Source organism: Cheilinus undulatus, linkage group 18, assembly GCF_018320785.1.
Source record: "Cheilinus undulatus linkage group 18, ASM1832078v1, whole genome shotgun sequence".
NCBI classification, from domain to species: Eukaryota; Metazoa; Chordata; class Actinopteri; order Labriformes; family Labridae; genus Cheilinus; species Cheilinus undulatus.
Genome location: NC_054882.1, coordinates 39,463,270 through 39,490,468, shown reverse-complemented (window position 1 = coordinate 39,490,468; position 27,199 = coordinate 39,463,270). Strand labels below are relative to the sequence as shown.

Genomic DNA, 27,199 nt, shown 5'->3' with positions numbered 1-27,199 from the left:
GCCAAATATATGTCTTTAACAACAGTGTTTCAAACATGCTGTTTACTAAGTACACTGGGGATGTGATTCTTTCCATACTCATTTATCATTTATTGTTAATACAAAATTAGACATTTACCAAGCTGAAGAGTTAACAACCTGAGTCATGGAGAGTTATATCAGTACAATTCCCACATTTAAAGAGGAATTAGTTGGTGAAATAAGTATTTCAGTACAAACTAGAGAAATGTTATCTGAAGGTGGTGTCCGAACTCCTTTAACAAATGTGATCGTCTATTACTACACGGATACAAAGCTAAAAAAGTTAGCTAAATATGCTCGTCTAGGTTTTTTGATGTAATGTTCTCACTCTAGTAGAGGGGGGATAAATATTAATATAATCCCATTTGAGGTGAAGCAGACGAAGTTTACATATTCTAATGTCCAAATTGCTCTAATAATCACGTTTAGCAGCTCGTTTCTATGCAAAGTCAGATAGAAAGGACTGGAAGTTGTGCCCAAATTTCGTGCAAAGAATCATGGGGGCTAGGAATAAGGTGGATAGGAAAATCATTCAGCTTTGTGTTTTTTCTTGTACAAATTTGTTTTGTAGTTTTAAATACCAGAAAACTTGCAGTAGGATAATTCATAAGTTTTTTATCCCATTATTAATACAATAGAAAAATACTCATTACTGCTATGAGTGAATGCCAAATTAGACTGCATGATGACGTTATAATTCCCTGACTATGAGGGGAAAATTGTCTCCAAATCCCCTTCAGCTCATTTTCTCCCCACACAGATACTCACAGACCACCAAGTATTTTTATGGACCCAACTGTAGGCAGCATCTTTTTGTTTTCACTCTCATTTTCCTCCTCTGGCTCTTCCTGTAGGTTGTAAACATCACAGTCGACCTCTATGCGCTCCCCTTCAAAGTTTGGCTTCTCAAACACTAAGGCCTGGAGAGGAGAAGGACAGGAAGGAGTTAAAGATGAGCTTTAGTGGTAAGGTACTGGCCTTTAAATATGTCACCCTGTGTGAGAATTATGGATGTAGAGCTTCTGCAGCTACGTGTGTGAAGTCATTTGTGTCTTCAGGAGGAATACCATGAATTCCTCAAGTTACAGAGTAATGCAGTGACAATATATCTTTACACGTGTCTGTCAATGAGAGTACAGAAGTCGCAAGAACACATTGCAGGCTGAAGACTGTCAGTGCACTTGTGCATTCTATAAAAGTGCTTGGACTTTGCCATTGGACCAAAACAGTATGATTTCATAAGCAGAAGACATGGGACTTAGTTCCCTATTTCAGAGGAAATAGTTTTTGACTGCTGTTTGACTGTAAAATGACAGTGTAGTCTAAAAAAGTCTTCAAACCATTTAAACATACAACTTGAAAGCATTACAAGCTACTGTTTATTCATTTCTTTCTTTATCTTATCCTTCAGTCCAAGGATTTAAAATATAAAACAGTAAAATGACCAAAAACAAGACAACTGCAATTCCAGAATAGTTTGGACACTGTGCAAAATATAAATACAAACAGACTGCAATAATTTGCAAATCTCATAAACCAATATTTAAATTTCAGTACAAAATTAATAACAAATATCAGATGTTGAAATGGAAACATTTTACCATTTCAATAAAAATATTAACTCATTTTTAATTTGATGGCCGAAAATTTTTTAAAAAGTAGGGACAGGGTCATGTGTACCAGTGTGTAGCATCCTCGCTTTTTGGAACAGCAGTCTGTATACGTCTTGGAAATGAGGAGGCCACATGCTGGAGTTTTGGGAAGGGAATGTTGTCCCATTCTTGTCTGATGTGGGATTTTAGTTTATGAGATTTGAAAATCATTGCATTCCGTTTTAATTTCCATTTAACACAGTGCCCCAACTTTTTTCGGAATTACAGTTGTAAATAAACAGGAAATGTCAAGGAAAAATATTTAATCTTCACATTTTCAAGGCTGAAACCAGTAATTACTTGGTGTTTTTGGATGACAATCACTATCGTTAAAGATTTTTTGTAGTCCTAGCTGTTACATAACAAAAATTCAGAAGATTATGTTTGTTTATGTTGACAATGTGATGGAAATGTAAATGCAAAATGATCATTTATTGAGTTAAACTTTTCAAAATCAACTTTGCTTTGCCTCTAAACAAACCCGTCTAATGGCGAGTTAGCACAAGTAACTGATAGTCTGGATTTTCTGTTGACATTTCATGCGGTGTGTGCTTTCTATAAACAGCTGATACTAGTAGATGAAACACATGTAATATAAAGCAGAACAAACCTTGACTTCATTAGGATGCTCCACCCTTATCGCTCCCTGTATTGAAGAGATAAGCATTTTTCAGACACAGAGATATCAAAATCTATAAATGTAGTGAGAATATACTTTCATATTTCATATAGTGTACCATCCTGAGAGGTCTGAGAGAGCCGATGAAGGGCTGCAGGAAACCCCATGTCTCTGGACAGGGATACTCCCCAACCTCCAGGACGCTTACGAATCCTCCAAACCCTGGATCAGTGTACACCAGCCAGCTGAGGACACACAAGAGAGAGAGGGTGAAAACAGGAGCAAGACAAACTAAAGGCATTTCCTCACTGCACTTTGAAACGAGAAACTTGTCTTATCTTCTTACATAATGAAGTATAGTTTTAAAAAATGTCAGTGCTAACCATCAATAACAAGCAGCAGTCAAATCTGACAACCACAGGCTCTGGCTCGCACCAAGCATTCTTTCTTAGATAGTGAACAGATGCTGTAAGACCCCGTCCTATTCAGTCTCTGCAAAGTTTGCTGTTTTCACACATGCACAAAACTCCTGAAAATTCCTCAAAGTTTTTGGGTTGAGCTGTGTCAACATGAATTGTTGAACTTTTTCTCATACTTTTTTTTTTTGCAACTGCTTTGTAGTAAATTTCTATATGAGGTGAAGGGGATTTTATGTGTAAACTAGTGCTGTTACTCGATTTAAAAAAATCAAGTTAATCACATCACTGCACTGTGATTAATCATGATTAATCACGTTTCCATAGTTTAAGTATATTTTTATGTTTTTAGATTTTTTAAAGGTTATTATTGTCAAGTGTTTCATTTTTATTCCTTTAATGCTATGTACAGCACATTGATACCTTATTGATACCACTATTGATACTTTCTATAGTTTGGTGGAAAGACAAAATAAGGGCAAATATTTAAACTACAAGTGGTCTTAGCTGAGTAGTGCTTGATTTAAAAAGCTATGATTCAGTCTGTCACATCTATTGTATATCCCTCAAATATAAACACATATTCACACTGTATTTATTGAAGTTTCTCATCAAAAACGTCATTTTCCCATTTTATGTGACGTTTGAACATATCATAACATACAGAATACAGTAATCTAATTTACGAAGGTTACCTGAAAGAATCGTATTTTCCGTCTTCAGCCCATAAAGTTCGCTAATTAACTTCAGTTTTGCCAATTGAAAAAGAATAAAACTATAATGCAAATGTAGCCCAAGTAAAATTCATGCTGTTTTCACATCAGGAAAAAAATATCAGTTTTTGACTTGAAAGTTGAATAAATCCAACTGTGAGAACAAGAAATGGGCTTGCTCTTTCAGTACTATAATATAGATATAATAGATGGCCACATGATCTAACTGAAGACTTGCTCAGAACACTTTTGTTAAAGAAATGGATAGTTGTTTCATCTTTCCACCAACAACTAGACTTAACTTGAGTTAAGAAAACAAATTACTTAATTTCAGATCAACAAGACGATGACAGACTGGAGAACTATGGCCTATGATGGCTCAAAAAGTACTTCCTGAAACAAGACAATAATCCTAATTTAAGACATTTTGTCTAAAAATACCAGTTTCTAATCTTATTTTAAGTATGTGGTGGGCTTAAATGGAGAACAGTGTAACTTTTATAAAACTTAAAATGAGTTACATACACTTAAAGGGGATGATCTGGGAGGTTACTTTTGAGCATCAATGGCTTATTACAAGACATAAAACTTCCAAATACTGGTAAAATATGGCTAAGAATGAGTTTTCTTGGCTAGTTTTAAGACTTCTCTTATCTTGTAAGGCTTGAATAAAATGTCTTTTTCAAGAAATATTATCAAGAGAATTTTTTGTTCCATTAGTAAATTTTTTTGCTCATTACAAGCATAAAACCTATCATCTTCATTTTTTTTTTACTTATTTTAGGAGTGGCCTTTAATCCAGTGTGAGCAACTGAGTGTTGGGGTTGAGAGCAAAAATTGACAGCGTGTGTGAAAACAGCTCAGAGAGCTCCGAGGTTAGACTGAATTATTGCTGCCACCAAACTGAAACGGAAGAAGTATTTTTCCACAACCGATGTTTGAATCAATTCCTGAAACTTTACATCTTGAATATGAAACAACAAACGTGTGCTTTGAACTTACATTCCAGAGTGGACCTTGATGGATCCAGTGGTCTGTGGCATCCCATAAGAGCCGATCTCTACGGTATCGTCACAGTGAGACGACACCCTGCCCATCCCATTGACCTCAGTGAACAGATCAATCTGCGGTACACTGTAGTCCTGGAAAACACAAAGAATAGTGAGAATTTTCTTTTAGCTGAGAAATGTGCAGCATCTGCTTGCCTTTATTTTCTATAGTTATTAGTTATTATAATAAAATTCTGAATATAGAGTGTACTTTCTGTTGTTCTTTATGTTTGCATCTCAGTGAAAATATTACTAGTAAAATAAAGGAAAATACATAAGAGTTCATAAAAATACAACATGCTTAGTAATAAAGTCTGAAAAAATCTTAGCACTGATGATAAATGATTTTTGACATTTAAAAAGTTAAAAGGATCAGTTTAAAGGCTCACAATCAGAGAAAAGTAAACGTATTGGTTCAAAAAGGTTGAAACATGAAATTGAAAAATTATGTTTAAAAGGCAATTGATTAGAAAGAAAGTCAAAATCATGTATTTAAAAGGTCAAAATATTAAATCAAATTTTTAATCATGAATTAAAAGTCAAAATGTGATTCAAAATTTTCATTTGTGTGTCTAAAAGGTCAAACTATGAAGTCAAAGTTTGGATTAGAAAATATTACATAAAATACAAAATTATTGGTTAAAATATGACTTAAAATTTTGAATGATTAATCTTACAGCACAAAATATATGAGAATTCAAAATTATGAGTTGAAGTACAAAATAAAAAGTCAAAATTCTTAGTTTGAGTCCTAAATGTGAGATGCAAAATTGAATATAGAAAATTAAAACAAAAATTTATTTCTTTTCCCACATTCCTGAATTTTTATTTAAATATTTTTACCCCTTACCTTTTCAGATTTTGTCGCTTAACAAGGATATCTTAAACCATCAAGGGTAAGTTTACATTTTTATACTTGAGGAAATCTGCAGACCTCACACTGATGGGCCAGTTATAACAGAAATATGAGATCATCTTGCGGAACAGATTTAACTGTTCCACGGGCCAGACTTGGCCCCCGGTCCTTGAGTTTGACACCCCTGGTCTATGTAGTAAACTTTAAGAGTATTGCTTTAAATGCAATGAATTATGGGATGTAAGTGCAGTTACAGTTAATTCCCCCACCCAGTGACTGGAGACCTTGGTGTAAAGTGGCATTAATGATTATAGTGTTTGACCAAACATCACATAAACATTTTATCTTGATAACAAAAAAACAAAAACAAAAACAAAACAAAACAAAACAAAACACCAGACAGCTCTGTGTCTTTTTACATTAGTAAAAGAATGTAAAAATGTGACACTCCAGCAGCAAGGACCAAAAAAATCCTGCCCTAAGATATATGAGCTTAGCTGAGAATGAAGTGTTAAATTGACAAATCCATGATTTATGTTATTTTAAGGAGGAAAATAACATCTAAGGGCATGCCAAAGCTGTAACAATATGAAGGCAGTATGATAGACAAATCATTGATTACATGAGTTCTATATAACTTACTCTGACTGCCAGGCGTATTGATCCAATGATCATAGGAGCTGTCGGTACAGGCTGGCCATTCTGGTCTAATGTTGTTGGCGAACCCTCCTCTGCCCACATATTTACGATTGCATCTGTAGGACCCTCCTCCAGGGCGATGATACGACCCTGGAAACCAGGTTTTTCATAGAGGAGCCAGCTAAAGAGAAAGAAAATAATCAGGCATGCAAACCTTTTAACATCATTATAGTTTGTAAATTGCTAGAGGGGATAATTCAACATCTCTGCATGGATGGCCTCCAAACATTCAAGACAAGCAGAAACACAGAAAACAAGCAGGATCACAGGAGATGGCACAGAGACACGAGAAGTTCAGCAAGGTCAATAAATTATTTTCTATTTCATAATGAAAAAAAGTCAAATATTTGCAAATCTGGGTCTGCAGGGAGTTTTCACAAAGACACTCACCATCCTCTGACGACTCGGACTGAGATCACAGGAGACAGCTTCATAGCAGTGGCGTCCTCTACATCACTGTAGAGCTCAAATGCTTTCCCTTCAAACTGAGCAAGTTCATGTACAACAATCTGGAAAGAACAGACTCTTCAGTGAATGAAAAGCTGCAGACAAACTGTTACTGCAAGGGGAGAGAGAACCAAATCTACTTACCTTCCCAGGCCTTTTGTGGAATCCTCTGACCGCTGGTATCTGAAAACAAAAAACATTCTAATAAACATGTTCATTAGAGTAGGCCAGTATTTACTGGTTAAATATACTATTATTAGGGCCCGAGCACTGACCAGTGCGAGAGCCCTATTAGAATTGAAGGCATCAATATCATTACTTTGCCACAGCGCCCCCTTCTGCCAGTCAAACATTTGCATCACTGATTTTTGATGTGTTTTTCATGAGTTGCAACAAAAAAAAATCTGCCCGGCACAACGTTCAACTCAGGCTTATGAAATGTGGTATGCATATAGATTATCACCAGGCCAGCAAAAAAGCCTGTTGGACCCATGCCCAAATCCCTACAGGAAGTCCACCAGCTTAATCATAATTTCACAGTAAACCCTTTTTGTGTCTCGCCCTAAATTTTTGAACAGTCATAACTCTGAAATATGTTGTTGTATCTTAGACAAATTTCATGTGCCTGACAGCAGTCCAGGCTAGAATACCTTGATATTTGAAATTTTGAAAAACTGTAAAGCGCCACCCTCTGGCAAGAGAAAGTATCTTCTTTATGAATTTCACATTCCAGTACCTACATGGTTGGCCAAATCATGCTGAAATTCGCTCAGGCAGTTCCAAGGAGTTGCCATTAAACATATGCAAGGGTCCAAATTTTACACAAAAAGGCATGGCCCTGGGGATTTTTTGTTCATCATTAAACAGGAAGTAGAATTTCAGGGGCTTATGATATGTGTAAAGCAATGAGACTTGGCAAAAAAATTCTCATTAGCATGCTGACATGATATGATGTTTGTTGGTGGGTGTGGCCTACTGGCTCAATGGTGCCCCCTACAAACTTTCAAAATTCAGGCCCCCCAGCAGGTTCAGCCTAGGATTTCCAACATTTGCGGGCATGTGTGCTATATCAGGATTCCCCAAAACGCCTCTTGGACCCATATCGTAATTCAAACAGGAAGTCAGCCAATTTAATTTTTCTGATATTTTCTTGGTAAAACATGGCATATTTTAGAGGTTATATTTAAACGAACTTGTCCGAGGAATTTTATCTGACTGACTTCAGAATTTTTTTGCATAAACTAGACCACCTGGAGGTCTAAAGTTATCAAAACTGTGACATCTTACCATGAGGCAGAGCCGTAATAGGGGCCCGATTTCACACTACCTTTGATATGATTTTTTCAGTAAAAAATACAGAATAATGCCCTATAGCTGGCAGACTGAAAGCTTTGCAAGGTGGATCTGCCAATAAGAAATTTGAAATCTGGCCAACCCATCGGCTTTAAAAGGCAAATTTGTCATCAGATTACTTCCAGTATGTCATTAGCTATATGGACAGTTTTTTTCTTGCATTCACCAAAGCCTGATTAGTAGAGATAAAGGCAACAAAAAGAAGAGGAACCACAATAAGGTTCAGTTCATGTATGTTGTGTAGCATGATGCATGCTCTGATCATCTTATGCCCAAACATGACTTTTGCATAGCTCTTCTCATTTACATGTCGATGCAAATATCTCAGCTAAGCTAAGCTAAGCTTCAGCTGATTTTGGCAAAGACTGCAAAATTCCAACTGAGGGCATGCATCTTTGTCCTGTCCTTGCTTGCAGATGATTCATGACTTTGTGTTCCAAAATAAAAGAACTGGATGATAAACTGAGACACATCCCATGGAAATAACTAAAACAGATCAAAGCTTTGTGTAAAAGCCGAGCAGGTCTAAACAAATCCAGGCTTTTGGCTGTTACAAAAGTGAAAATCTAACCACAAAAGCTCTTCATTTAATGTATTAAAATGCTACCTTAGGCTTAGAGGCAGAGAATCCACTTCTAGCAGTCTTCTGGCTGTGGTTGCTGGGTGGAGGTAGTCCTGCAGGCCTCTTCACATCTACATCAGTCAGTGCTGCTGCTGTTGTTGTGCTCTGGTCCATCTCAGTGCTCCCCATGGGGTTCAGTATATTTGTCTCAGTGGATTCCTGGGAGGTCTCTGGCTCTCTTTTGTTCACCTTGAGGTATTTCTCTAAATGATCAGGCAGCTTTATCTCTGCAAATGTGGGCATAGGAGGAGGTGGAGAGGAGTGGTTGAGTGCTGACTCTTCAACTTTACCTGCACCACCACTCACATGTGAGTCTAGATCTGTACTTTTCACACCCTCCTTATCTGCTTCAGCAACAGCCACACCTTGTTGTTCCAGCGCGGGCAGGTCATTTTGTTGGTTAGACGTCAGTGTGCTGTTTGAGGTAGACGTCACTTCCTCTTTGGTCTTCCTGGAGGACCGAGGGGAGCTCAGTAAGCCAGAGAGGATGGACATCCTCCCAAGCCGTGACTTTGGCTTCCAAGGTTCCTCTCCATTCTGTTGTGTCTCCTCATTCTCCACGTCAGCATCTGCCCCATCTCTGACTTCATCTTGTCCTTCTGTCTCATCAAGTGTTTCAATTTCTGTAGACATGCTCATGCCATTATCCTGCCTGCGTTTCTCTACAGATCGCCCTTCTCTTTGAGCTGCCTTTTTTTTAATCACCATAGCTGGTGAAGGGTCCCTTAAACTTTTCACGTTTCCTCCTAATCCAAACTGAAATTGCTCTGGATCAAACGTTTTCTCAAAATGGTCCTCCCTAATAGCTGGCATCGCAAAAGGTGGAGACGGGGACTTTCTCTGAATTCGCCTCTTTGGAGGCAGCGAGAAAGGAACGCTGCCCTCTTTAATGCTCCTGATAAAATCATCAACTTCATCAGGATCAAGAGATTCATCCTCACTCGCTGAAGTTTGTAGTCGTCTTTTATGCACTTTTTTCTGTTTTTGATTGTTTTCTACATCCAGCCAGCTAGATGGAAACTCATTCTTTAGCTGAGATGGGAACGATGGTTTTCCTGTAGCAGACATGCTGTTGACTGTTGGCTTTGCAAGCTTTTGAGGGTCACTGCAGTTTACAGCTTTCTCTAGTCTTGTGGGCAGAAGTCCCTGCATCAAAACACTGTTGGTTTTTGTTTTTTCTTTGGCATCTTCCACATCCGTCAGAGTGTCAGAACTTGTAGAAGAAACTGTTGTAGGCTCGTAGTTTTGTTCAGCGACCTCTTTGCTGGGTGTGTCTTTCACAAAATTTGGTTCTGACCCTTTCTTGGCATCTATCTTTGATGTAATCTTCTGATCTTCTTGTTTTATCACTTGATTTTCTAACTTGTCTTTCACAAGGTTTGGTTCTGGTTTCTTAGTCTCTCTTGCTGCATTTTCAGTGGTTGAAACATTTGCTTTGTCATCTTGGGTTTCATTGCTCACTGCTTCTGGTTCTTCAGCTGAGTCCATTTGTGAAACTTTGCTCTCAAATGTCTTGTCTGGAGCATTTTCCCTCTCTGGTTTCTTTTCTATGTTAGCTTTTGGAAGTTGGGGTTCAGTCAAATTGTCTGTTGCTTGTCTTTTAGTGTCTTTCTCTTTCTCCAAACTTTGCTCCGGTGAACCCTTTGTTTTGGTCTCTTCATGAGATGTACCCGCTGGTAAGGCTGGACTTCCTGCTGTCTTCTCCAGAATCTCGTCCATTTCTGGTTTCTTTTCTTCATTAGATTTTGGAAGTTTGGATTTGGTTAAATTATCTGCTGCTTGTTTTGTACTGTCTTTCTCTTGATCAACAGTCTCTTTTACCAAACTTTGCAATGATAAACCTGTTGTTTTAGTCTCTTCTTGAGATGTATCCATTGGTAAAGCTGGACTTCCTGCTGACTTCTGAGGTTGCTTCTCTCTGTTTGCATTTGGACTTACAGATTTGTTTTTCTCTGGACTTTTAATTTTCTTATTTTTGACGATAAAGGAGTTCTTTTTCTGCTCCTTTGTTTTGGCATCGTCTTTTGTAGATTTATCACTCCGGGTTTCTGATTTTTGTTCTTGAGCTTGTGAAGACTGGCTTTCTGTTATCTTTTGTTGAGCATTTTGCTCTTCTTCATGAGCTTTTGGACTTTCAGATTGTGCTGACTTAGTGTGCTCATCTTGGCCTTCTAAAACTCTGGAGTCATGACTTTGTTGTACGCTGACTTCGCTGTTATCATAAGCAACTGATGAATTCTTTGTTTGCACTTCTTCTTTAGGTTCTTCGGCACCCTTGGTTTCATTGTTTACTTCTGCTTTTTGAGTAATATCCACTGGTGGAACTACAATATCTGAAGTCTTAGCATTTTCTTTCGTGTGCTGCTCAAAGTCAGCATTGGATTTTGTGGATTTGTCACTCTCTGGCTTTTTAATGTCTTCTTTTACAGCCTCTGACTTCTTCTCTTGCTGAATGCTAACTTCACTGATAACAGTAGTACCTGAAGTCTTGTTCTTCAAACTTTTCGCTGATGACTCCTTTGTTTTATTCTCTTCTTCAGGGATTTCTGGAGTTTTCTTCTCCTTTGCACCATCAGCATGTTCATCCTCTGTGTTCGTATCATTCATTTTAACAACCTCACCTTTGGTATTAAGTGCTTTGTGTTCTGCTTCCTTGTCCACTGTTATTTCCTTGATCTGCTGATCCGTTTTCGTGTTACCAATCGCTGCATTTTCTTCTAAGAGGATTGCACATTCCTGCTTTGTTTTGGCCACACTGGCATTATTATCTTGGATTATGTTTTCTTCTTGCTCTTTCTTCTCTTCCAGGGAATCTGTAACCATCGACTTTGGTTCTGTCTCTGATTCAGGCTTGAAACATTTCTCCTCCGCTGACAGACGTGCTGGTTTCTCTTGTTCTGTAGTGTCTTTCTCCATTTTATCTTTGCTGGTTATGGCCCCGAGCTCCTTCTTGCCACTGTTTAGTGACTCATCGCTTTCCGCTGCTGCCTCATTCAGCCTCTCATTTGGTTTGGAGTCTTTCTCTTGTTTTTCAATTTCTCCTGCTACTAAAAGAGGCTCTTTGTCCGGCTGGTTTTCAACATTCTTGGGTGATTCACAAACAGTCACAGCCACTGTTTGAATGTCCAAAGTCTTTGCTGGTTTTCTGCCAACCTCACCACTAATTTTCTCTTCTGCCTTTAACTCTTTCACTGATTCTTTGACATTGGGATCAGCAGAAACAGCAGTGGATGAGGTTGAAAGTGTGTCTTTTGAGTCTAATTTCACAGTGGGACTCTCTCCGGTTGTAGATTTGTTATCTGTTTTCTTACTCACAGACTCAACACCTTCCTGATCAGACTGGGCCATTATGTCACTGTGAATGCCGTCATCCCCGGCAGGTACGGCTGATGTATCAGTTACATCCTCCAAAGCTTGCATTGTACTTTGAGCTAGCTCTGCAGAATTTGGCTCTGCGAGTCCTTTCACCTGGATTGAGTCTGGTTTTATGTTACTTGTCAGCTGGGTTGTCTCTCCAGTGTCTTGTATTTCCTCTGTGGAAGTCTTACATGAAACGTCCTCCTGTTCCTCCATGGTGGTGTTTCTTTTAATGGGAGAAGCCTTTTTGGGTGGAGACAAAACTTTTGATTGTTGTTTGGTTGCTTTCTGTCCTTCCTGGCTAGCTCTCTTTGCATTGGTTAAAGTAGAAACTCGTGACTTAGATTGGCTTGATTTGACAGCCTTAGTACCGGGGGAGTCCTTATCTTCTGGGCCTGTAATTAGTGTAATTTCCGCTTGAGATTTTCCTGGAATAATGACATCATTGTTTGGTATTGCTAGGATTTTTGAAATCTCTTCAGATGAAGGGCTAATCATGCCCTCCTCTAACTCAGTTGTTTCTTTTTCTTCCTGTTTGGTTTCACCGGAAATGGATCGATTGTCTTCCTCTGTAGACACAGTCGAATCATCCTCCACTCGATCAGCTATGACACTCTCAGATCTATCTGTATTGCTGTTCTCTTTTGATTCCTCCAGTTTAGATGACGACGTGGTTGCAGAGCTGCGTGTTGGTGACTGTTTTGTGGATCTGACTTTGTTGGAGCCCTTCTGACCTCTTGTAGGAAGCTTGCTTACTGGCGACGTGGGATCGAGTGAATCTTTACCTGGACTCCTGGGTGGTTTGGTGTTGTCGCTCTGTTTGAGCCTGGATGGAGCAGTTTTCTCCTGCTTGGTGGGAGTTGGAGAGGCACGTGACGTAGGAGAGGCACGCATTGTAGGTGAATGTCTGTCTTCATGGCTGGCAGTACTTTTAGAAAGGTTCTTGGAAGATCTTGGTGACAGCATGCCTCCTGTTGGAAAAAAAGACATAAAATTTAATCCATGAGCCTCAAACAAATAGCTCTTTTTTATTCTTCATGTTGTAATTATTGCTGCTCTGTACGGTAAATAAATACATAGAAAGCTCAAGTCAAAAGCCAGTTGACTCAGCAGAACATAGCTGCCCTTTATTAATATGTTAAGACTTTCTGAAAACTCTAAACTGTTTGTCTAAGTTAAGAAAACTGGGCTTTAATTACATCTGTTAAGGCAGAACAGATGTGATATCAACCAAGGCAGAAGAGATGCTGCTGAAACTCTTGTCTAAACATAAACTATTTACTTCATGTAAAAAAAAAAAAAAAAATTTGAATTAAAAAAAAAAGGCAGTTTTTGCCTCTTATTTTAACATCTTGAGGGAGACAGGAAACAGGATGAGTGAACTAAATCAAAACCAAATGTAATAATAACTAAATCAAAACCAAATGTAATAATACTGCATCTATGGCATGTTACAGCTGCCTTAGAGAGGAATGAAGCCATAAAAAATGCAAGCAAACTGGATTCACCAAAATGTTGCCAATGTTAAAAATCAATTTAGAAAGTGTTGAGGATAGGATAGCTCAGCTTAGAGCTAACTCTGCCCAATTCAGACTTTTGAAAAAAATTACAAAAAATGGGCAGTTTGGATTTGAGAGGAGGGAGGAGAAAATGACGGGGTATTCCAGATCAGGCAGGAGTGATACTGAAGTCCCCTTGCCAGAAAGTGACACAGAGTTTCACAGCACTGCTGCCTCAGAGCGATCTTTTGAGGTGGAGGATTTTTCCCCTGAAGCAGGCTGTGCTGCAGTGGTGGACCATGGTGGTCCTGAGCATTACCTGTTTGGGCCGTTGGCTCCAGCACTGGCTTACTAAAGCCGCAGCTCTCAGGAACACTAATCATACATTTAACCATTTTATTGCAAAATGAATTTGCAGTTTTACTTGGCAGAGAAGGCTCTGAAGATGCTCCCTGGGTTAGCCAAGCAGCATGCTTTAACTTCCAGGGAAGCACATGTCTAGAAACCCCCACATGGATGGATACATAAATGACGATGTGTATTGTAAACAGTGAAATCATTTCAGAAGCAATGAATCATAGTAGCATGAATCTGAATATGAGGGTACGACAAGCTTTAAGCTATAATGGAGGTGGCTGGGGTGGGGGAGGTGAAGCTGGCTCGCTCCCTGCTAGAATAGAACGAGCTAGTTATTTTGGCTCATATTACAAATTTGATACCAGTTGCTTTATTGAAGGGGATTATCATTTTTACGTCACTCATTTTGACTAAAACAGAACATACATACATGAAACACAAAAAGGAAGATTTTTTTGTAAACCATTATTTCAAAAATTGACTCTTGCACGTCTTCATAATGTGCATAAAATCTCTGCTGCTGTAAAAAATGAATGTATCAAACTGCTATTCTGACACATTTGAAGTGAAAGAAATATTGCAACTTCTGTGATTTGTAAATTGCAGCAGGCTATATTGCGATTTAATCTTATTTGCGATTAATTGCACAGCCCTATCTCAGAGCCGAGGCAGTGCAGGTGCAGGAGAGGATGGGGGTGGTCTCTAAATGGTCAAATCAGTTAGAGACAGTAACGTTCTACCTTTAATATAGAGTTTGTGATGTAGAAACCTACCGATGGTAGGATTCTACGTCACATAAGCCACTCCTTTTCAGAAAAGATCTTTCAAGGGAGATGTCCATTTGAGCTAATGAAAGCCATAAAAATGTAGATTTTTATCCATTTGGTGCAACTGTCAGAAATAACACCATCACTGATGTTTTTCATCAGCGTTCAGTCAGATACTTCAGTGTACAGCTGAAAAAAAAATGTTACAAGTGTTCACTACTTCTTTAATTTTCTTTCCTGCTGTGAAAAAATAAACCACCCTTTTTACCATGAAACTTGAAAGAATTACTTTATGGGCAGCTGTTATCTAGTTTGAGTTTTGTCCATCTGTATAGAAATGGTACAAGAAAAAATAAAATAAAATGTGAAAAAGCTTCTTTGCAAAATACTTGTTCTTAATAACTGCAATTCATTCAGACTTGACCTATATATTTATTGGAATTGCAAATTGCAGTGACAATAAAACAGTGGATTTATTGTTCAGCCCTAATATGCACATAGGGAGCCTGCTCTACCAACTGAGCTAAACTAGAAGATCATTTTCATCATGCCTTTGCACTGGCGCTCACCGAGGCCGGAGGCATTATGTTTCCATGTTGACTGTCCACCTGTCCAAGGCTTTTTTGTTAACCTGATGTCTTATGAAAGCTGTGAAAGGTTTTCTTCAAACTCTACCAAATCTCCACTAAGATTTAAGGATTTATCATTTCGATTTTGGAGGCCAAAGGTCATGAGGCTTGTGTGCAACCCTTTCCTTTGAGCACAATATCTCAAGAATGGTTTTAGGGATTTTCGTCAAACTTTATGTTCACTCTCCATCAGTGATAAACTGATCAGATTTTGGAGGCCAAAGGTCATAGGTTACACCCCCTACCTCTTTTCTTGACCCACGACTGTACTTTCACCGTCCAGCAAATAAACTTTGTGGAGGCATATAACCACCAGGTGGTAGTTCCAATTATAGAACATTATTTCCAAATAGAGTAGAATAGTTTTGAACTAGCTGTACAGAAAATGTAAGCAGAACCCTGTCAATAGGTAAGTAAATAGGCCTACCATTACCTCTAAAGGTTACATTTAAAAATTAAAGTGTAAAATATCATGTGGGAGGTTTTGGGCAAAACTTTTTCCAGCTTTTGTTTGGCTTAAAAAAAGGTTTAACAGGGAAGTTATTTCAACGACTACTGGAGTATGAGTGTAGAAAAGATGTTGTGATGGTGGTGTCTGACCTCTCTTTGGACTTTCAGGAAGTGGAGGCGGTGTTGTACTCCCAGGTCTCTCAAAGATGGCCCCTTCTTGCTGCTCTGAACTCTGCTTCTTCTGTCTGTCCGAGTCTGTCTGACCAGACGTAGTCTTTTTATAGTTAGTGTCAGTGTTTAGAGATATGTTCATATTCCTCTTTCTTGCTGGAGATGAGACAGGCAGCCGGGTCTTAGGTGAGGCGTTACTGTCAACATGGTTTTGTCCTCGTTTTTTGGCATCTGGGCTTTCTCTGTCTACTGGAGACACTGTTTTGGTTTTACTCTCCTCGTGGTCTCTCACCACACCATTTACCAGGTTAACAGAGTCACTGTCCTCCTCCGACTTCTCCTTAAGGAGTTTTGCTCCTGTCCTGTGTTTTGTGGGAGAAACATCTCCTGATGAAGCTTTTCTTCCCTTGGCTTCCTCAAAACTTGGTTTCCTGCCAGTTTTAGTTGGAGTGACTGGAGATCTCAGAGCTTCTTTGCCTCTTGGTTGTTTCTGTACTTTGGATGTGACTGCTGAGGCCTCAGTCATCAGTGTTTTATCTGGTGATTTCACATCAGCCTCTAATGTCGGTCTCTTTGGGATTTTAGACTTTGACCCTGCTACACTTGAAGGACTGCTGCTGCTTTGTTCTTTTAAAGTTGGTAACATGGAAACAGTTTTTTCATTGCTTGGTTCGCCCTGTGCTGGCATATCACTGGAAGTTTCCACTCCTGTGCTCTCCGTGGAGGCTTTCGCCTTTGTTGTCACATTCTTGGCCCTGCTGCCAGCTGCCGAGGACGGGGTCTTTGCTCCACTTGCTGTGGTATGCTGACTCTCTGCTGCTCCTTTAAGCCCTCGTTTGGTGGGTGTAGCCTGGTCCGTTTCTTTACCTCTGACCACAGACCCCTCCACCTGTAGCTTTGTTCTGTACATGTCTGAAGACAAAAAGGTATCATCCAATTCAGAGACCTCAGAGTCTGTTTTTTCTTTCTCTAAGGCTTTAGGAATATTTCTGTCAGCATGACTTGTCTCATCATTTGTTGGTACTGGTCCAAGATTAGCTTCCTGAAGATCCACATTGTTGTTTTGGAGGCTTGGCAGTCTGTAAAAAGAGAGAGCAAGACAAACATTAACAGGAACAGTTTACAGTTACTTTATTAATGCATACCGAGCAGCCACCTCAAGGCATGTAAAATAAAAGCGCCAGGAAGAAAAACAACAAACAAAAAAAGCATGTTTTTAATGCAACACTGACTTTGGTTCTCTTTTTAATCAAATAAACAGACAAAATCCATTCTAAAGGAAACACTCTTAAAGAAAAGTTAAAAATACCTGTTATGATTAAAGTTTGAGAATTTCAGTCGGGCACACACAAAAGATTTTTAGAAATTTTAACTGATTTTGAAAATATGTCTGACTCCACACCTGATGACAAACAATAACACATTTAACTGTTTTATTCTCATAGTGTACGGTGTCCAACATCCATCTATCCATTTTCCAAACTGCTTATCCCGTTGCGGGTCGTGGGGTCGCAGGAGCCTATTCCAGCTGTCATTGGGCGAGAGGCGGCCAGACAATCACAGAGCTGACTTGTAGAGACAGACAACCAGGCACGCTCACATTCACACCTACGGCCAATTTAAAGTCACCAATTAACCTAACGAGCATGTTTTTGGTGGTGGGAGGAAGCCAGAGTACCCGGAGAAAACCCACACATGCCTGCAGACCACACACAAACAGATTCATTCACCAACAACCAGAGTCCCCACTCTCAAAAGTCCAGATCTTGCACTTTTAAACGTGACTTAAGAGTTATAAAGCTAAATATGGCTAGCTGTTAGCTTCCTGCTACATCCATTATGATAGCAATTTAAGTCGACTATGTTGTTATTGATTGTGGTATATATTTACAGCAGTGTTCTTCAAATTTTTTCTGGTAACCCACTTTTTAGGAGCTATAAGCCATCGTGACCCAATCCACAACTGTCCTGATCTAAAAATCATCATAAGGCAGGTTCATGGTGCATAAATGCATGTTTTTCACCACTGTTTCTACACCATTGTATAGTTTTAAAGACAAGCCAGTATGACAAAAGCTTCACAATTTCATTTTCTGCACATAACTGCTTACCAAACCTGCCTTATGTGCTGTCCTCAGTTGGTTGGATAAGCTGGTGGTAGAGGCTGGTGCTGGACCTACTCTTGTCCTGACCTGACCTTTATTTGTTTTACGTGCCTGGAAGGGGCCACTTCACCTCTGTCACACAGGGTCTCTTCACATGCTCTACCTTTAAGGCCTTCAGGTACTATCTGGTCTGGAACAGTGCTTTTTTTCAATTAGCTGTGCATTGAAGACTGTGACTGTAGCTCTCCCATGATCCCATGATCCTTGGTTTGTGTTTTATTATGGTAGAGATGTTGACCACAAGTTAACCAGCCGTTCCTCCATTTCTGACATCCATCTAACCTTATGCTTCATGTTGCCATGGCTGTGTTTGTTGTTCTTCCCACATCAAAAGATAATCTTTAGAAGCTTTCAATAATCTGATCTTTTCTGACTTTGGACAGAAGGGGGGAATCAGGCCAAAAATCAGCATGATTACCTTGTAGTGTGTGCTCAGTTTTAGCGACTAATTGTGTGATCACAGTAATTAATCCTCTTTTAATCTTGTTTATGCTACAATTAATCCTCAAGATATGCCATAAAACGGGAATGAGATTTAGAAAAGTAGATAATAGGGATTATGAGAATGGATCATATTTTATTGCAATGTTGGTATGCTAAAGTAAAAAGATGAGGGACAAATTTAATGTTAAGAAATCAGTATTACTAGAGAAAGAGGCTGGTACACTGGTTCTAACCTGACACAGCAGATAGACCGTTTTATATATCCATTACATATATTTATTTTACATCCACCTCGCAAACCTCTCATACTACATGTTTTGGAAGGGCAAAACCAGGACCATTGAGACCGATAAGACAAATAGGGTCGAAGGCATGCTCTAGGAATGCTCTTTTTGGACTTCACTTTGAATATGAGCAGCTACCCTTCACTTCATTGACAGACTCTGTGGTCAAACTCAGGGCAAAGAAAGAATCTGCCTGCAGTGTTTCTGAACTCATAAATTAAACCAAGTCTTGTCTCATGCATGTCCATCCACAGCCTGGAGAGCAGTAACTCAAAAACTAATCAGGTTTTGCTTCACAGCACTCATTATCTCTTCTTTCTTCCTCTACAGTATGTATTTAGTGTCTTCATGTACGTCATTCCTTTTATTCTATAGCCATGAGTCTACAGTATGTCACACTGAAATCAAACAAAGTACACGCTCAGAAGTCGTCGGTTGCTCGTCAAGTTTTTGTAATGACTAACTCATTCAGGTACAGAACATACACCTTAGGAAAACACAGCAGAGGAGACCTTTGTTGAAGCTTAATCTTCCCAAAAAGAAGAATAATCTTCATCGTTAAGGCTTTCTTGTCAGAAACAGATACCTGTTAGGACTCTTATCTACAGTAAAATAACAGTCCCCGTTTTAGAATGATTAAATGTACGGTGAATGAATATTTCAGTGTGTCCGTGTGGGTTTAGTCTGTATTGTTCTCCTCTGGTACAAAGGAGCATGGGAACTCAGAGCTCAGGTTGCACGCAGGATTAGTCCTCTTTAGCTCCCTGCAAGCTCAGCGGGACGACTGAACACTGACTGGGGCCGGGCAATACTTCAAGTTTTTCAGATATACATTTACATATATTTCCAAATGAGAAAAAGACAATAGACAACATTGTTTACATCTCTGAGGCTCACGTTGTTTCAAAGGCAGTCCTTACAATCAGTTAATGATTGTTCACAGTAAGAACCTCTAACAGTAAAATGCCTATTGACCATAAGATATGAAATGTTAAGGCTTAATTCATACATCTAAGTTAAGAGAATTTATATTCTAAGTGAACTTTGGTGCTGTCAGGCAATTTAAACCTATCAATCAGGATTAATTACAGGCTTTGCATTGATTATTCTTAATTAATCGCCTCAATAATGTGAGGATTGCATAACAGAAAAATAACTGCACTACTCTGTTTTTTGATTGGTTATTTATTAAAAACACATTCCGGTTGTAAGCAACCATGGCCTTCTTAAAAAATGATTTACAAAATATTTCCATTTTAAATCACTCATTCTCAATCTGCAGTGATAGGTGATGAAGGTTCAATGTGTCTTTATTTGTACCAAGGTGGTAAAATTTCGTCATTCCAAAAGTAACCACAGAAAACAGCAATACTGATTCACGGTTCAAGACACACTCTGATGAAATGAATACCAAACTCACATTTAAAAGTTAAAACTGGTGCTGTTACTCGAGTAAAAAAAATAATCAAGTTAATCACATCACTATCCTGAGATTACTCATGATTAATCACAGCATTTTTAATTGCTAAAGTATGTTTTTAGATTTTTAAAGGTTGTTATTGTGTTGGTTGTAAGTGTTTCATTTTTATTCTTTAAATTCTATGTACAGCACATTGAAAGTGTTCATCTGACTCCTTATTGATACTTTCTATAGTTTGGTGGAAAGACAAAATAAGGTCAAGTATTTAAACTACAAGTGGTCTTAGCTGAGTAGTGCTTGAGTTAAAAAGCTATGATTCAGTCTGTCACATCTGTTGTATATCCTCATATATAAACACGTATTCACACTGTATTTATTGAATTTATTCTCATCAAAACCACATTTTACTATTTTTATGTGACATTTGAACACATCATAACATAGAATACAGTTGTCTGATTTACTGAGGTTACCTGAAAGAATCATATTTTCCTCTTCAGCTGTGAAGTTCACTAATTAACTTCAATTTTGCCAATTCCACTGCAGATTTCTACACTGGATTAATATTCTTGACAAACAGGACTGTATCAAAGATTTGGAGCACTTTCAGCATTTATCTGAGCAGCTGAAGAAGAAAACTGTCCTGAAGCAGCTGAACAGAGTGGTATGACCATGGCTTGATCCTGTGTTGGATCGTATTCGCGATCCAACACTTTTATTTGGCTTGATCGTATCTGCTAACATTAGCAATGATGTGCTTTGCCTGAAGGTGGAACTTAAGACTCGCTGTGCTTCGGTGTAAAGACAGATCATCACTACAGCATGTACCCACAATTTTGGTTTTATCTTAACTAACATTCTCCAGCTTTTTAAAGAGAAAATAGCCATTAAGCAGACCTGGGTCTGTCTCCTCACTCATCACTGCTGGCCGTGTCTGACCCTCTCACCTCTTCACCCCCAGGCACGTAAATATCCACACTGGAGGACTACGGGAGCAATTGTGGTCAAACGTAGTCATATGATTAAATGGTGTAATTTTATTTTTTAGCGTGTTAAGGTTTGAAGATTAATCACAAGCGTTGACACGTTAATGTTAACAGCCCTAGTTAAAACAAATATCACACCCACTTGAGAATTTGCATCATCTTAAGCTAGTTTTGTTGTGATATAAAGCAAACTTTATGACAGTCATGGTGTCAGCTTACACAGCAGTTGAACCGTTCACAACACAGAACCATCAAGCTTATTTTGTGTGCTAACACTTTACACTCAGTGGTCAGCAACATCCTGAGTGCTCACACTGTACGAGTTGGGATAGACCGTGATAAGTGTCAATAATGCTCCTTTGAGGTTGAAGTCAGATCGATGGTCTTTTTTTCATGCTTGAAGTAGGAACAGTGACAAAACTGATCTTGCCAACTCATACACAAACAACTTTGCTAGCACACAAAACTAGGCCCGCATTGAAGCCGATTTCCTTCTCATTCATCATCTTTATTATGGCTGAGGAAAAGGTACATTAAACAGGTATTCCTGGTGTTTTCATGGTGATTTAAGATGCCGTTCAACAACTTGGTTTGGCCGTGGTGGGCCGTTACATCCCCCTGTACCCTGTACAGCAGCCTGACTTTCCAGTGAGTTGTACAACTCAAACTTTTAGTTAATCATCTGGATATCTCACTGTTTACTTTCAGCTTTAGTGTAGCTGAAACATTGGTTTGATTTATCTGTTCATCAGCGTTATTTTTTTTAATCAATTAATCAGTATTAATGTGTTATTTTGGCAGCACTAGGTAGACAACACCTGTTTAATACCACTACAACAAAGCTAGAAGTCCAAAACACCTGATATTGGGCAATTGGCTGTTCTTAATCACCAAAAAATGCTGTAATCTCTTGCACACTGCCTGAATTGCTTAAGTGTAATGGCAACAGTTGGAATGGATGGAAACACATGTTCCTTGCCAGTTCCACCCATTTTTCCCAAATGTTGCCAATATATTTTACAATTCAGAAAACACAATTTTTAACCTCTCTTTGGGATAAAAAATATGACTGAAGAATTAAGTTTCTGTACTGTTTCATACCAAGATCATTAACACAATGAAGATCTTATTATTTTAAAGATATGGGAATAACATTTTTATAACCTTAATATCTGGAAATGTGGGACACGGAGGGCCAAACTGTTACGGATTGTGGGATATTCTTAATTCAACAATTATATTTTTAATTAACAAAAGACATAAATATATAGTTCTCATCATGCAAATGCATATAGTAATGCTTACTTTAATCCACTAAACAGAGATTCAAGACAATTTACACGTTTTTATTCTGTCCGGTGAACATAACAATTTGTTAAATGCATTTCCCTGATATAGTTAAAAAAAAAACTATATTGCATTTTATGTCTTTTATGATGTATAAAAAAGATTTTTACAGTAACAATCACAGCCTATTACATCTCTAACTTCTTGCTAACATATAATCAAAAGGATTATAGTTATGTTTTTGTTTTTCATGTAATAATCGCAGATCTTATCATGTTATCCCTATGCTTACAATTTCTTGATTTCTTGAACCCAACTTGTGAACTGCCTATGACTTACTTAGACAGTGAAAGACAGAAATTGCCCAGTATACGGTGTCTAGGACGTCTATTCTTGTTTCTATGGTATCAAACAGGTTTCAAAATCATTAGATTTTTGCTGGCATCATATCAAAGACAATAATTCTGATAGTGTGAAAGCCATTTCTTATTTCTTTAAGGAAAAACATAAACAGGACATATGTCATATATTGACATTTAGCTTAGTGAGACATGATTTTTGTTGCATATTCCCAGCCCTAACACTAACCACAGAAAAGTGAAATAGACGGATACTCACAGTTTCACCTCTGCTGCATCTGCAGTCTTTGCAGTTGAATCCCGGCTGTTTTCCTCTTCTCCATCCAAACTCGGCTCCGGGCTGATGTAAACCCTCTCAGCAAAGACTCTGTTTTTGGAAGGCAGATTCACCGTCTTGCGCGTCACACGTACTTCTCTTGAATCACGTCTCTCCTGAGGTGAACTTTGCTTTGGGTGCGTGCCAGTGTCATTCTCCTCTGTCTGCTCTGAGTTTGTTTGTAACTCCCGTGTAGTCACTGCCAAGGTGATGTCTGCTTCTGGCAAGCCACTATTCGAGGGTTGAGTCTCTGAGGGGGTAGTAGGGCTGTCGGCAGTAACGAAATCTTCCTCAGGAATAACTGTGACCGGTATGGCCAGCACAGGAGGCGAGTCTGCTCTGAAGCCCTCCTCCTCTTCTTTTATTATATCCCTCTCTTCCTCCCCCTCCTCCTCTGGTCCCAGGTGTGTTTCCACCCATACTGCTTTGTGAAGTTGGGCAGGAGAATCACCTCGGGGCGTTAGCTCTTTTTCAGGTGAAGAGCTCAATATCTGTGAGGCCGTTTCCAAAGAGAATACCCGACCCCTCCTCTTGTCGCTGTTTGGCGAGCCTTTTCCTTCCTCTTGAGTCGTGATAAGATGTGACGTGGATGACTGAGAGCCTAAAGTTATTCCTCTTAAAGCAGTGCTGTTCCCCTTTTCTCCGACTGTCACTGATGATTTCTTTGACGCCAGACTTATCGAGATTAAGTTGGGTGACTTGGGAGCTTCAGCTGGCTTTGAAAGAGGGACCTTGAAAGTGGACATTGTTGTGTCATCAGCTGCATTGTCCTCTGCACTCTTCTGGAGATCTCCCTCCAAACTCAAATGCAGCCTCTTGCTCACTTCCTCCACCACCGACTCCGTAAAGCTTATTTCAGAGCCAGAATCGCCTAGTTGAGCAAGGTCCAGGTTGGTGGGAGTGACATTCCCAGAATTCCTTTCACCGCTGCCAGTGCTGACCTTGCACACATGCACCTCTCTCACACTGCTCCGTCCGATGCTGTTTCTGTCTGCAAACAGCAGAGAAGCCATGCTGGAGCTGCTGGGACTGGAGCCCTGACTCAAGGTGTCGCCATGCTCTGCTGCATTTATTATGTTTGAATAATCAGGGCCTGTTAGCTCGCCGTCTTTTCGAGACAGAGTTGGAGTCTGTAGTTCGTCCTCTAGAGACTGAGGAGAATCTGGAGATAATGGGGACGTCGGGGTGCTCGTGTCATCTGAATGCCGCCTGCTCTTCTTCCTCTTGGAGCTGAAGAAGTTGCTTAGGCGATTGAACATCCCCCTCTTCTCCTCCGAATTCTGCAAGAAAGACAGGAGCGTAAATGTTGAGGTAGAGAAATTCACTCGCACAGCCCTAGCTCTCTAAATAAATTAAAGATAATAATGAAATAAAGAATAAAATATATGCATTACGTATGACAATTAGCAAGAAGCTTATAAGAGTAAACGCCATTTACCATTAAAAAAACAAAACAAAACATTTTTGATAGATATGTCCATATAACAACTGATATAAATGCATTTTTTCATTACTTTTGAGAAACATATTAAGCTAAAAATTACATATATTTGTATTAACATCTAAAATTCACAAAATTTGGATGAATACACATCAAAAAGATTGTGAAGATCTCTGACTAGGAACCCTAAAAACCCAAAATACATAGATACATCCCCAAATTCAAATCTCACAAATTCACATTTTTGGGCTCGTAAAACTGCAAATTATGACAGAGAAAAGCAAAATCATCCCGATTAAACATAAAAATTCTCTGAATACTCAAGAAAAATATTTTTAAACATTTGACAGCCCATAAGTATCTTTACCATGACCCTGACTTCGGTTTGTACCAGGACTTGAACCAAGGACTCAGCAGTTCCAAACCCATCGACTTAGTTTTTGACAACTCCAATGTACTGGATTTTAACTCATTAAAAGATTTTCTGATATTCTGCCCATCATATTTGCGGATTTGGGTGGATGAAATTTAAATAATAAAAGTCAATGTATGCAGTTAAGCTCAAAACAATGAAAAAAAAAGAGCAAGAAATCGAAACTTATAGGTTAAACAGAAAGAGAAACTTCAAAGATGACATTGTAAGATTATACGTTAGAGTAGGGCTGGGCGATGTATCGAGTATACTTGATGTATCGCGGCTTTTGCCAAACACAATGTATAAATTACTATATTCCTGGAGTTTGTGATTTGCCTGGGCGTGAACATTTTGCGTAAAACTCCCTGCCAGAGTCGTATGTCAGAGAGAAGATGGCCCAGCAGTGGACAAATGTGATCCACTTCTCCACAACTACAGAGCAATATCTCAGCCTAACAGTTTAAAACATTGACTAGGGCTGGATGGTTGCCAAAAATAATCTAATTGTGATTTTTTTTTCCCCAATACTGCGATTGCGATTTAATAAGAGATTATTCTGTGGTCAATCTTATGTATTTTTCAACAAATTCAAGCAGTAAATAATTCCATAAGTAAGACCGTGTGCATTGAAAACAATGAAATTATTTCATAAGCAATGAATCAATAGTAGCATGAATCTGAATATGGGGGTGCAACAAGCTTTAAGCTATAAAGAAGGCGTCTGGCGTCGGGGAGGTGAAGCTCGCTACCAGCTGGGGTATGACTTTCGCTAAGTAACGCTAGGCTTCATCAGTTTATTTAGAATGAGCTTACTATTTTGCTCATATTAACAAATGTGATGTCATTTGCTTTGTTTAAGGACATTCTCACTTTCATGTCACTCAATTTGATGAAGAAAACCATACAGAAAACACGAAAAGGATGATTTTTGTAAACAGTAACTTAAAAATGACACTTGAATGTTTGCATAATGTGCATAAAAAAAATTATTAATTAAACTATTTGACACATTTCAAGTTAAAGAAAATTGCAATTTCTGCAATTTGTAAACTGTAGCAGGCCATATTGCGATGTAATATAATTTGCAATTAACTGCCCAGCCCTATCACAGACAACATGGAGTTAAAATGCTAGTGCCTCCAAACGAGCTTTTGTCCCCATCACACTGGAGAGCTTCTTGAAAAAGGTCTAAAGATGCTCTCATGTCATGAAATTGTCAGAAACTGGTCCAGTGTTCATCAGCGCAGATAACGAACTAATGTAATCAAGGCTGTGAGCCTGAATGGTGGACTAGACTGCAGGGTTTGGCCTGAATGGTGAACTAGACTGCAGGGTTTTGGCTTGAATGGTGGACTAGACTGCAGGGTTTGGGCCATTGGTCATCGGCTGCATGCAGGATTGGTGAGGTGCACCCTGGACTGCACCTGCACCCTGGACTCCTGGACTGGTCACTAATCAATCACAGGGCTGACACACAGAGACAGACAACCAGGCACACTCACATGTTCTCACGGGGAGAACATGCAAACTCCACACAGAAAGGCCTTGACTGGGAAGCGAACCAGGGACCTTCTTGCTGTGAGGCAACAGCGCTAACCCCTGCACCACTGTGCCGCCCTGTGTACTAAATTTGACTTGGTATTTACCCTTTCTGCATACATTTTTTTAAATCCAAAAGAACGGTCTATTTCAATCACCAAACGGGTGTCATCTAGGGCTGAATTAGACATTATACAGCTGCTTAGATGACATTTAAAAGTATCGCATATCGAGATACAGCAAAAATATACTGCGATATAAATTTTAGGTCATATCGCCCAGCCACAAGTTAGTGGTACTCCTCCTAAATTCATTAACCTTAAACTTCAACTAAAGCAGAGGACTTCAGCTGATGTAGGTCTTTTGGTCTTGTCTTTGCTAACTTTAAGATATTGCTGATATTTCTTTCTGACTGATGCATTAGTTAGAAGAAGATATTGGCAGAAATATTTTATATCCTTGTTAAAAGACAGCAGATGTCACCATATTGAGCAGTTTGAAGGTACAAAATCTTCTGTAAATAACACCAAACTGGTAGAACAATCAGCTGGAAGGCACCACTAATGTCTAACTAGAGTGACATAAAACCTCTTTGACTCTCAGTTCAAGGGTCATGTAAGTTATCACAGATGCTAAGTAAGTAGTTCAGAACAACAATGAAATAAGAATATCAGACTTCAGTTTCCTCCACAGGATTTTGATCCAAGTTAACAAGACAAAGCGGGAAAAATACACCATGCCAGCATTAGACACACCTTGACCGCAAGAGAGGAGCACATGTTAAGACAAGAAGCATGAACAACAGGTGAAAGAGGACAACAGTTACCTACCATTTTCACTTCCTGGACTTTAACCGTTAAAATTTC

The 27,199-nt window shown here is 39.0% G+C and overlaps 1 protein-coding gene across 1 annotated transcript in view; it reads right to left on the bottom strand.

The window, feature by feature from the left end:
• crybg1a (crystallin beta-gamma domain containing 1a) overlaps positions 1 to 27,199 on the bottom strand; it is a 93,737-nt gene that overhangs the window by 17,693 nt on the left and 48,845 nt on the right. Inside the window, exons 3-12 of the mRNA XM_041812231.1 lie at positions 22,882 to 24,218; positions 15,657 to 16,756; positions 8,433 to 12,775; positions 6,617 to 6,655; positions 6,416 to 6,534; positions 5,969 to 6,146; positions 4,424 to 4,563; positions 2,411 to 2,537; positions 2,284 to 2,319; positions 790 to 941 (exon numbers count right to left, since the gene is read on the bottom strand). Coding sequence (XP_041668165.1) covers positions 790 to 941; positions 2,284 to 2,319; positions 2,411 to 2,537; positions 4,424 to 4,563; positions 5,969 to 6,146; positions 6,416 to 6,534; positions 6,617 to 6,655; positions 8,433 to 12,775; positions 15,657 to 16,756; positions 22,882 to 24,218 — 7,571 coding nt within the window. The remainder of the gene's footprint in view (positions 1 to 789; positions 942 to 2,283; positions 2,320 to 2,410; positions 2,538 to 4,423; positions 4,564 to 5,968; positions 6,147 to 6,415; positions 6,535 to 6,616; positions 6,656 to 8,432; positions 12,776 to 15,656; positions 16,757 to 22,881; positions 24,219 to 27,199) is intronic.